Source organism: Hemitrygon akajei, chromosome 12, assembly GCF_048418815.1.
Source record: "Hemitrygon akajei chromosome 12, sHemAka1.3, whole genome shotgun sequence".
NCBI classification, from domain to species: domain Eukaryota; kingdom Metazoa; phylum Chordata; class Chondrichthyes; order Myliobatiformes; family Dasyatidae; genus Hemitrygon; species Hemitrygon akajei.
The window spans coordinates 108055402-108067563 of record NC_133135.1 but is presented as its reverse complement, the minus strand read 5'-3'; the positions used below and the strand labels follow the sequence as shown (position 1 = coordinate 108067563).

Here is a 12162-nt window from a genome sequence, read left to right as displayed (position 1 = left end):
TAACAACAAATTTCATTACCTATGCTGGTGATATTAAACTTGATTCTGATTCTGTTTGCTTCATCGAACAGATGCCAGCTTGATAGGATGTTTAATCTGTGTTCTAGGAAACTGGAGAAAATGTCATGAGCAAGTTTAAGGTCAGTTTAATAATTACCCGCACTGTGACTCCTGCTCTGTACTGGTACCACGAAACAACAAATTTCACAACATACATCTGTGACATTAAACCCAATTCTGATTCTGTTAGAATGGAGATTGAATCAGGGGTTTAGTGTGGTGACAGTTTTGTTTTGTACAGAGATCGATCCAACTCCACTGAATGAATTTTAGCTGATTTCCTTATTCTAGATCCTGGGATTATTGGATACCCAGAGTAACCTAGTGTAATATAGATCGGAAGCCCAAAATGTCAGTGATGACTCAGCAAGTTGCCAACTTGATGAATTGGGAATGAAAGGGTTAATGTAAGAGGAGTGTTTGATGGCTCTGGGTCTGTACTCACTGGAGTTTAGAAGAATGAGGGTGCATCTAATTGAAACCTATCGAATATTGAAAGTCCTAGATAGAGTAGACTTCATAGAAAATATTCACTCACCCACCCCTTGAAAGTTTTCATGTTGTATTGTTGTGTCAAAGTGAAAACATATCTCTACAAAGTGATCTGAATTAATTACAAATACAAAACACAATGTAGTTGATTGGATAAGTATTCACCCCCTTTAATATAACACACCAATTAATCACTGGTTCAGCCAATTGGTTTTAGAAATCATATAATTAGTCAAACAGAGATCACCGTACGTAGTTAAGGTTTCAATTGATTGTAGTAAAAATACATCTGAATCTGGAAGGTCCAACAGCTGGTCAGTCAGTATCCTGGTAAAAACCATACCATGAAGACAAAAGGATACTCCAAGCAACTCCGCAAGAAAGGTTATTGAAAAGAACAAGTCAGGAGATGGATAGAGGAAAATTTCCAAATCACTGAATATCCGTTGGAGTACAGTTAAGTCAATCACCAAGAAATGGAAGGAATACAGCACAGCTGTAGATCTGCCTAGAGCAGGCCATCCTCAAAAACTGAGGGACCGTGCAAGAAGGGGACTAGTGAGGGAGGCCACCAAGAGACGTATGACAACTCTGGAGGAGTTACAAGCTTCAGTGGCTGAGATGGGAGAGAGTGTGTATCCAACAACTGTTGCCGGGTGCGTCACCAAAGAGTGCCAAAGAGAAAGCCATAGTTGAAAAAACACCCACAGGAAATCTCGGCTAGAGTTTGCCGGAAGGCATGTGGGAGACTCTGAAGTCAACTGGAAGAGGGTTCTATGGTCTGAAACCAAAATTGAGCATTTTAGCATCAGACTAAGTGCTATGTTTGGCATCAGCCAAGCACCACACATCCTCAAAAACACACCATCCTGACCGTGAAGCATGGTGGTGGGGATGTTTCACTTCAACAGACCCTGGAAGGCTTGTGCAGATAGAAGGGAAAATGAGTGCAGCAAAATACAGGGAAATCCTGGAGAAAAACCTGATGCAGTCTGCAAGAGGACTGCGAATTTGGAAAAGATTTGTTTTCCAGCAAGACAATGACCCCAAACATAAAGCCAAAGCTACATTGGAGTGGCCAAGTCAGAGTCCAGACTTCAATCCAATTGAGAATTTTTGGTTGGACTTGAAAAGAGCTTTTCACTTATGGTTCCCATGCAATCTGACAGAGCTGGAGCAGTTTTGTAAAGAAGAATGGGCAAAAATTGCAGTGTCAGATGTGCAAAGTTGGTAGAGACCTATCCACACAGACTGAAGGCTGTAATTGCTGCCAAAGGTGCATCTACTAAATACTGACTTGAAGTGGGTGAATATTATTTTCTGTATTGTATTTGTAATTAATTTTGATTGCTCCCATCACTCTTACAATCCTGTTTGAAAAGTTGCAGAACCTAGGTCTCTGTACCTTCCTCTGCAGTTGGATCCTCAACTTCTCTAACTGGAAGACCACAGTCTGTGTGGATTGGTGATAACATATTCTCCTAGCTGATGATCAAAACTGGCCCACCTCAGTGGTGTGTGCTTAGCCCTCTGCTCTATTGTCTATATACACATGACTGTGTGGCTAGGCATTGCTCAAACACCATCTATAAATTTGCTGACGATACAACCATTGTTGGTAGACTCTCAGCTGGTGACGAGAGGGAGTACAGGAGTGAGATATGCCAACTAGTGGAACGGTGCCGCAGCAATTACCTGGCACTCAATGTCAGTAAGACAAAAGAACTGATTGTGGACTTCAGGAAGGGTAAGATGAAGGAACACGTACCAATCCTCATAGAGGGATCAGAAATGGAGAGAGTGAGCAGCTTCTAGTTCCTGGCTGTCAAGATCTCTGAAGATCTAACCTGGTCCCAACATATTGATGTAGCCATAAAGCAGGCAAGACAGCGGCCATACTTTATTAGGAGCTTGAAGAGATTTGGCATGTCAACAGATACACTCAAAAATATTCTATAGTTGTACTGTGGAGAGCATTCTGACAGGCTGCGTCACTGTCTGGTGTGGAGGGGTTACTGCACAGGACTGAAAGAGCCTGCAGAAGGTTGTAAAACTAGTCAGCTTCATCTTGAGCACTAGTCTACAAAGTACCCAGGACATCTTTAAGGAGCAGTGTGGTGTCTCAGAGAGGCAGCGTTCATTATTAAGTACTTCCAGCCCCCAGGGCATGCCTTTTTCTCACTGTTACCATCAGGTAGGAGATACAGAAGCCTGAAACACACAGTCAGTGATTCAGAAACAGCTTCTTCCTCTCTACCATCTGATTCCTAAATGGACATTGAAGCTTTGGACACTACCTCAGTTTTTTTTAATACACAGTATTTGTTTTTGCACATTTTTAAGTCTATTCAATATACATAATAGATTTACTTGTTTATTTATTATTATTTTTTCTCTCTGCTAGATTCTGTATTGCATTGAACTGCTGCTGCTAAGTTAACAAATTTCACATCACATACCGGTGATAATAAACCTGATTCTGATTCTGACTTTGTAGAGATCTGTTTTCATTTTGACATGAAATAGCCTGTTGAGCAGGGTCTAAAAAGCCAAATTAAATCCTCTGTGTTTCAATGTTGTAAAACAATAAAACATACAAACTTCTAAGAGGAGATGAATACTTTTTGTAGGAACTGTATAGTCTAGGACCAAAGGGTACAGTCTCAGAATACAAGGATGTCGCTTTAGAACAGAGATGAGGAGGAATTTCTTCAGCCTGAGGGTGGGGAATCTGTGGAATTCATTGCCACAGACAGCTGTGGAGGCCAAGTCATTGGATACATCTAAAGAGGAGAATGGGTTGAAACTTATGCAATCAATTATGTAGTGTTTTTTTTTTGTATTTTAGATCGCTTTTTCAAGATCTGTGTTCACTTTGACATGAAAGAGTCTTTTTCTGTTGATCCGTGTCAAAAAAGCCAAATTAAATCCACTGTGATTCAGGGTTGTAAACCAAGAAAATGTGAAAACTTCCAAAGGAGGGGGGAGAATACTTTTTACAGGAACTGTATAGTCTAGGACAAAGAGCACAGAATACAAGGATGTCCCTTTAGAAGAGAGATGAGGAGGAATTTCTTTAGCCTGAGGGTGGTGAATCTGTGGAATCTGTTGTCACAGTCAGCTGTAGAGGCAAAGTCATTGGGTATATTTAATATAGAGGTTGATAAGTTCTTGATTAGTAAGGGTGTCAAAGGTTATGGCGAGAGGCAAGAGAATGGAATTGAGAGGGATTATAAATCAGCCATGATGGAACGGCAGAGCAGACTCGATGGCTGAATGATTTGATTCTGTTCCTATGTCTTATGATATCATTGAAAGGCCTAGATAGAGTAGACATGGAGAGGATATTACCCATTGTGGGAGAGTTTCTGATTTGATAACTTTCCCTTTCAGATGCCAGTTTGATAGAATGTTTAATCTGTGTTTTGGGTAACTGGAGGAAATGTTATCAGCATATTCAAGGTCAGTTTAATAATTGTTTGCAATGTAACTGCTGTCTCTCTCTTCTAATGTTACATAACAACAAATTTTGCAACGTTTGTCAGCAGCATTAAACCTTATTCTGATCCTGTTAGAATTGTTGATGAGAATGGAGATTGTATCAAGGATTTAGTGCAGTGACAGTTTTGTTTTGTAAAGTGATCCAACGCCACTGTATGAACTGGAGCTGATTTCCTCATCCTAGATCTTGGGATTATTGTATTATCCATTGCAACCTAGAATTATACAGATTGGAAACCAAACTTGACCATTCTGACTCAGCAAGTTACCCACCAAGGAACTAGAAATGAAAGGGTTGATGTACGAGTTGTGTTTGATGGCTGTGGGTCTGAATTTACTGTAATCTAGAAGAATGGGGTGGGGGGGGGGAGAATCTCATTGAAACCTCTCCAACACTGAGGACATCTTAAATAGGTGATGCCTCAAAAAAAATCAAACACCAAAACCTCTACTAAAGAGTTCCAAAAGATTTTTAAAAAAGCGAAATCCCAAAAGGGGACAGATAGGTTAATCTCCAAGTGCTAAAAATACAGACAGTACAACCCTAGAAAGGGAACCCTCTCATTCTAACTGAATCACTTAACTGAACCAATCGCTTAACAACTTAAGTAAAAACCAGGATAAAAATGGAACCCAAATCAGACCTCAGCAGAGGAAGTTTGCTGATTGAGAAATTTTTGAGCTTCTTTTACTGTCTTAAAAAGACAACTGGAGTTATCAGAGAGGACAAGCCTGAATTTGGCAGGGAAGAACAGCGTTGGTTTAAGACCCACTCGAAAAAATTCAGACATCAGGGGTTAAAATGCCACTCATTCCTTCAAAACCTCGGGACTATAATCTTCAACGAAGCGAAATTGAAAACTTTTAAATTTAAACATGCCTTTTCGTCCAGCAACACGAACCAAACGTTCCTTGATAGGAACATAATGGAAACGCAGAATTACTGGCTGTGTATGATCCATTTTCGGACGCAAAGAGCGATGAGCGCGGTCAATTAATCGGAGTTCATCCAAAACTTCTTTGCCAAACACCTCGAATAGGAATTGAGAGAAGAACTTGATAGGATCACCCTCCTCAACATCTTCCAGGAGACCGATTCTCCGTAGATTCTGTCTTCGCGAATGGTTTTCAAGGTCAGTAACTTTAAATTTATAATGATCCAACTGTTGAGACATCGAAGCTAAATTTTGTTTCAAAGTTGCAATCTTGCGATCTCTTTGCCGAGCACCTTGTTCGAGTTCTGAGATTGTTGCTTGCTGCTGTTCAACTTCACGTTTAAGCGATCTAAAATTATCCTCCACCGTCTTTAAAACTCCTTCCAACACGGCAAATTTTTGCTTGAGTTTTTCATCAATGTTTCCACATCGCTTCAAAAATTAACAGAGCTGGCTCAGATTTAGGGTCAGCGCCTCTTTTCCCATTAGATCCAAGTCTTTTCCATTCTTTGTTTCTCGTGATCTGGTATACATTTCCAATGAATTAAAGTCAAAGTCCAGAGTTATAACTATACCATAAACCTTGGTGTAGATATAAAAAAGAATAAATGAGGGTAGCTACAGGTAATAAAAGTAAAGGGAATGGAGCAAAACCAGATTAAGACTTCACTCCATGAGCACTACCTGGAGACTCCCAGGTGATGATTCAAGAATGTGGCATCATTCAACAGGTAACCTCACCATCCAAGATTTGCTTTCTTCTCATTGCTGCCATCAGGGAGGAAGTACAGGACTCTGAAGACACTCACTGACTGCTTTAGGAACAGTTTCTTCCCTCTGCCATCAGATCTTGGACCAGACAATGAACCCATGAACACTACTTCACCGCTTTTTTTCTTTTTTTTTGCTCTCTTTTGGGACTATGGTGTTAGACCCCTCTACCATAGGAAACATCTTCTCCACATCCACTCTGTTGACTCCTTTCAACATTCCATAGATCAGAGGACACAGCCTCGGAATTGAGGGATGTCCATTTGGAACTGAGATGAGAAGGAATATCTTTAGTCAGAGGGTGATGATCTGTGGAATTCGTTGCCATAGGCGGCTGTGAAGGTCAAATGATTGGTTATATTTATAGTAGTGTCAAAGGTTACAGGGAGAAGGCAGGAGAATGGGGTTGAGAGGAGAAAATAAATCAGCTACGATGGAATGGCAGAGCAGATGGGCCGAATGGTTTAATTCTGCACCTACAGTATGCCTGATGGTCTTATGGTCTGACTTCCAGTTTTGTGACCTGTAGTTTGATGGGAGGTGGGGGGGAGGGTTAGAGGGAGGGGGGTGGGGGTGGTGGGAGTTGGAGAGCCTGTCTGAGACACTAAAGGGCTGATTTGTGAACTGTAGTTTGATGGGGGGGTGCGGTAGAGGGAGTGTGGGGTGAGGGTTGGAGAGCCTGTCTGAGATACCAAAGTGCTATTTTGTGAACTGTAGTTTGATGGACTCCTGATTAACAGACTCTTTGGTGTTTCTGCTGCTCCTCACATGGTGGAGTGGGGAGGGGGGGAGTCGATTCTTCTGCTGTTGCAAGTTGGGGGGAGCAGAGGACTGATGCTTTTGCTGCTGCTTGTGTGAAAGGAGTTGGGAGGGTCTCTGGGGCTTCGATGTTTCTATTATTTTATGGGGTTTCCCTGTTTTGTGGATGTCTGTGAGGAGTACGAATTTCAGTCTGTGTGCTGTATTCATTCTCTGATATTAAATTTACCTTTGAACCGTACAAATAGTGGAATGTAGATATGATTTGACTACTTGTCTATGATGTTTGAGCCCATTATTAAAATGACAGGATCCACCTGTTCAAAATTTACTCACTCTCAATACAAACTGAACTTCATTATCTTCACGAAATTCATTACAAGGATGTTGCGGGACTGGGGGACCTGAGCTAGACAGAAAGATTAAATTGGTTAAGACTTTATTCCTTGGAAAGTAGAAGATTCGTGGGAGTTTGACAGAGGTATACAAAATTATGAGGGGTATAGAGGCTTTTTCCACTGAGGTTGGGTGCGACTACAACCAGAAATCATGGGTTAAGGGTGAAAGCTGAAAAGTTTAAAAGGAACATGAGGAGAACCTTATTCACTGAAAGGGTGGTGAGAGTGTGGAATGAGCTGCCGGTACAAGTGGTGCATGCGACCTCGATTTCTACGTTTAAGAGAAGTTTGGATAGGTACGTGAATGGCAGGGGTACGGACGGCTGTGGTCCCGGTGCTGGTTGATGGGAGTACGCAGTTTAAATGTTTCAGCATGTACTAGATGGGCCAAAGGGCCTGTTTTTATGCTGTACTTTTCTATGACTCTATCTAAGAAGAAAACACAAAATCTGAGAATATCGTTTTTCAATTTCAATCTGCAGGACTGGGTTATTATTTCATCAGATTCTCCATCAGTTTTCTGTTTTTTTCCACTCTTTGCTCCCATACCAGGGTGTCACAATAGTGTAGCAGTTACAGCGATACTGTTACAGCTCGAGATGATGGTGCTCAGAGGTAAATCCTCTGTAAGGAGTTTGTCCATCCTCCCTATGGAATGCGTTGTTTCAAAGGTACATTTAATGTCAGAGAAATGTATAGAATATACACCCTGAAATTCTTTTTCTTCACAAATATCCATGAAAACAGAGGAGTGCCTCCTAAGAATGAACGACAGTTAAATGTTAGAACCCCAAAGTACCCTCCAGCTCCCCTCCCTCCTGCGCACAAGTGGCAGTAAGTAACAACCCGCCCTCCCCCACCAGCAAAAAAAAGCAATAGCACCTGCCACCAATCACTGGAGCGTGAGCAAATCAATAGCACAGACACAGACTTGCAGTACCCCAAAGACTACTAGTTCACCCAGTATTCGACATACCACAAGCTCTCTCCCTCTCCCTCTCCCTGATAAGGGAGAAAGTAGTGTCTCTGTTTCACAGCAACAGGGGAGACATAACAAACAACTTGCTGGTTTATGATGTTAAAAGTCTGTTGCATCGCTTTTTCTGAGCTCTGTGCCCAAAGATCTCTGGTATCTGGGCATACAGCCTTAGATCTTCCATCTCTCACGACACACGGATCTCCCGCCCGGACACTGGCCTCCGATACCCCTGTCTCCAGAGCCACGAAATCTGGGTCCTCCGAAGGTGAGCGAAGCTCTTAGGCCGAGTCCTTGGCGTACCGAATAACAGCCATTTGTGAAACCCCGAGAGAGGGTCCCATCCCCGCAAGAACCGTAACCAGCGTGTAACTCCAGGTCAGGGTCTTCAAAAGAACCCAGAAAGGGAAAAATAGAGATACTGAAGATGGAAATAGAGCTGTTTCCAAAGGAATCGCCAATGGTTTTCATCAGGGTGTTCAAGTTTTAAAAATTATTTATTGAGATAAAGTGTGCACTAGGCCCTTCTGACCCTTCGAACCATGCTGCAGAGCAATCCCCAGATTTTATCCCAGCCGAATCATAGGACAATTTACAATGACCAATTAACCTACCAACCAGTACGTCTTTGGACTGTGGGAGGAAACTGGAGTACCCAGAGGAAACCCACACAGTCACTTTCACCAATCAACTTCCCAGCTCTGTACTTCACCCTTCCCCCTCTCCCAATTTCACCTGTCACCTTGTACATCTTCCTCCCCAACCTCCTTACTCTGATTTCCAGTCCTGACAAAGGGTCTTGGCCCGAAACGTCAACTATTTATAAATTCATGCTGCCTGGCCTGCTGAGTTCCTCCAGCATTTTGTGTGTGTTGCTTTGAGTGAAATTATCTCCTTTGTTTCAAGAAACTGATGGGTGAGGGGTAGTAACTGTTCCTGAATCTGATGGTGTGTGTCCCGAGGTTCCAGTACCTTCTTCCTGATGGCAGCAGCGAGAAGAGAGCATGTCCTGGGGAGGGTGGTGTTGTCCCTGATGATGGATGCTGCTTGCCTGCAGCAATGTTTCATGTAGATGTGTTCAATGGTGGGGAGGGCTTTACTTGTGATGGACCGGGCTGTGTTCTGTATCTTATTGTGGTTTTTGTTGCAGTGCATCAGAGCCGGAGTAACAATTATTTCGTTTGCCTTTACGCATGTTCAGGAAATGACATTAAACAATCTTGACAGCAATCAGAGGGTGGAGGAACCCAGGAGAAGCCTGCCTCTCCACTGCTGCTGCTGGTGAACGTGCAAAACATGCCTCATATCCTGGCAAGAGACACCAATCCCTTTGAATGGAAAAGTCATGCAAAAGGTAGTGGATTCGGCCCAGTCCATCACGGGTAAAACCTCCCCCCAACTATTGAGTACATCTACGTGAAATGCTGTTGTAGGAAAGCAGCATCCATCATCAGAGATCCTCACCACCCAGGACATGATCTCTTCTCACTGCTGCCATCAGGTAGAAGGTACAAGAGACTCAGGATTTGCACCACTAGGTTCAAAAACAGTTACTGTCCCTCAGTCATCAGGCTCTTGAATAAAAGGGGATAACTACACTCACTTGCCCCATCATCAGGATGTTCTCACAATCAACAATCACACAGTAAGGGCGCCTTATCTCATAATACCATTTTCTCATTATTTATTGCTATTTATTTATATTTGCATTTGCAGTTTGTTGTCTTCTGCACTCTGGTTGATCTTTCATTGATCCTGTTATAGTTACTATTCTATAGATTTGCTTAGTATGCCCACGGAAACGAATTTCAGGATTGTATATGGTGACATATATGAATTTTTGTTATAACATTGATTTGAACTTTCAAATTTACAATGGAGTTTAAATTAGACGGAATGCATAGAATCAATATATTCTAATGGTGGCACCTCCTACGTGCCCGAGGAATTCTCAGCAGCTTGTGGTGTCATAATGGCGGGCGTTGGGAGTGGATCCAAAAGCAAGACAAAGACACTGAACTACCAGGAACAGGACTAGGCGTGAGAAGGAAGCAAGGGAAGTGAGGAAGGAAGGACACTGGCTCGGATGAGACAAGGACTCCAGGCCTGGGCGAGGTCTTGACGAGGGTAGCGGAACCAGGACACGGAACTAGGAACTAGGAGCCTGGGTTTGGACTTCAAGCTAGAGTCTGGACAAGGACCCAGAACCTGGGTCTTGACTCAGGCTCAGACTCCAGAACCAGGTGAAGACAAGACGTGGCTACAGGACGAGGAAAGGCAACAGGGCTGGACATGAGACTCCTGGACAGAACAAGGGAACCCCAGCACAGGACGTGGGAATCCCAGCACCGAGCTGGGTAAGGTACTCCTGGACTGGGTGAGGCACATGGACAAGACGAGAACACAGAGCCCTGGTCGAGGGAGAATAGGAACGCAAAACAGAGCCGGGACCCCTCCTTCATTACAGGACATAGGGCCGGGAGTCATTCACAGAACACAGAAAGCTGAACATGATGAGACAGTTCGCAACGCTAGGTAGCGGCAAATGGCCGGACCTACCTAGCGAAGGCGTGGACACAGAGACAGTTCCAAACAGGGTGAGGCTCCAGACACAGGCGAGGCTAGGCTCCAGGCAGAGGCAAGGCAAGATGAGGTAAGGCCCCAGGCAGAGGCAAGGAGAGGCTCCAGAGGGAAGGAAGGGAACAGTCCAGCCTCAGGGTAACGGTAATGACGGCCTGACTTACCCAGAGGAGGAAAGGACCGGGAGGGACAGATCCCACCGTAGGATAAGGGCAAGGATGGCCTGACTTACCCCACGGAGGCGAGGACAGGATACCAGTGGGACGAACCCACACAGAGGCGAGGACAGGATACCAACGGGACGAACCCACACAGAGGCGAGGACAGGATATCAGTGGGACGAACCCACACAGAGGCGAGGACAGGATACCAGTGGGACGAACCCACACAGAGGCGAGGACAGGATATCAGTGGGACGAACCCACACAGAGGCGAGGACAGGATACCAGTGGGACGAACCCACACAGAGGCGAGGACAGGATACCAGTGGGACGAACCCACAAAGAGGCGAGGACAGGATACCAGTGGGACGAACCCACACAGAGGCGAGGACAGGATACCAGTGGGATGAACCCACACAGAGGCGAGGACAGGATACCAGTGGGACGAACCCACACAGAGGCGAGGACAGGATACCAGTGGGACGAACCCACACAGAGGCGAGGACAGGATACCAGTAGGACGAACCCACACAGAGGCGAGGACAGGATACCAGTGGGATGAACCCACACAGAGGCGAGGACAGGATACCAGTAGGACGAACCCACACAGAGGCGAGGACAGGATACCAGTGGGACGAACCCACACAGAGGCGAGGACAGGATACCAGTGGGACGAACCCACACAGAGGCGAGGACAGGATACCAACGGGATGAACCCACACAGAGGCGAGGACAGGATACCAGTGGGACGAACCCACACAGGGGCGAAGACAGGATACTGACGAGACGAACTCACACAGAGGCGAGGACAGGGTACTGACGAGACGAACCAGCCCCTACACTCGAACCCAGGGTCACTTATATTCCCGGCCCCACGACGAGAATCAGGTGCCTATGATTAAGCCCAAATGAGACAAGGGACAGCCGGAAGACACGGAGTCAAGAGTTCACAGACCGGACCCTGAGCAGGAACGTGGACTTCATGGACGGGACCATGACATGCGGTCCGATTTACCAAGCTTCTACCTTACAAAGAAGGTGATTCGGAATTGTCAGCCTTTTGAAGGCCATTTCAATTCTGGATAGTTTTATTTGTTGAGAACATAACTCACGCCCACTGACATAAAGCCGGGTAAGAACTCCAAAGGGCGGTCTATAATGAGACTGACCCAAATGTATAAAAGTCGTCAGCGAGTGTGAACTTCAATCGGGACTTTAATTGCCCTTAATTTAAGGGTAGTTTACTGTTTGAATCTGGTGAAAGTGGTACAACTGTGAATTTTGAGATGCAGCCTCTCGCTTCGTCTCCAGAATCTGCGTACTCTGTCACCATGAGTTTTGGGGAACTGCTGACAACTTTGTTGGTTGTTTTACTGAGCGTCCTGCTTCTGATGAGATTCTTTCAAAACACCCAGCGGCAGAAAGGCAGGCTTCCCCCGGGTCCTCCTGCCCTCCCGATCATCGGCAACATTCTCCAACTGGATTTCAAAGCACCCCACAAATCCCTCATCAAGGTAGGGACAACGTCT

The 12162-nt window shown here is 44.7% G+C and overlaps 1 protein-coding gene across 2 annotated transcripts in view; it reads left to right on the top strand.

Annotated features, from left to right (window-relative positions):
• The first annotated feature begins 11723 nt into the window (after positions 1-11723).
• The window catches only part of LOC140737357 (cytochrome P450 2C19-like), a 67960-nt gene continuing 67521 nt past the window's right edge, over positions 11724-12162 (top strand). Inside the window, exon 1 of one of the 2 annotated variants that reach the window (XM_073063812.1) lies at positions 11724-12147. In XM_073063812.1, coding sequence (XP_072919913.1) covers positions 11920-12147 — 228 coding nt within the window. In that variant the 5' untranslated portion in view covers positions 11724-11919. The remainder of the gene's footprint in view (positions 12148-12162) is intronic. The other variant, XM_073063813.1, reaches the window with a different exon arrangement.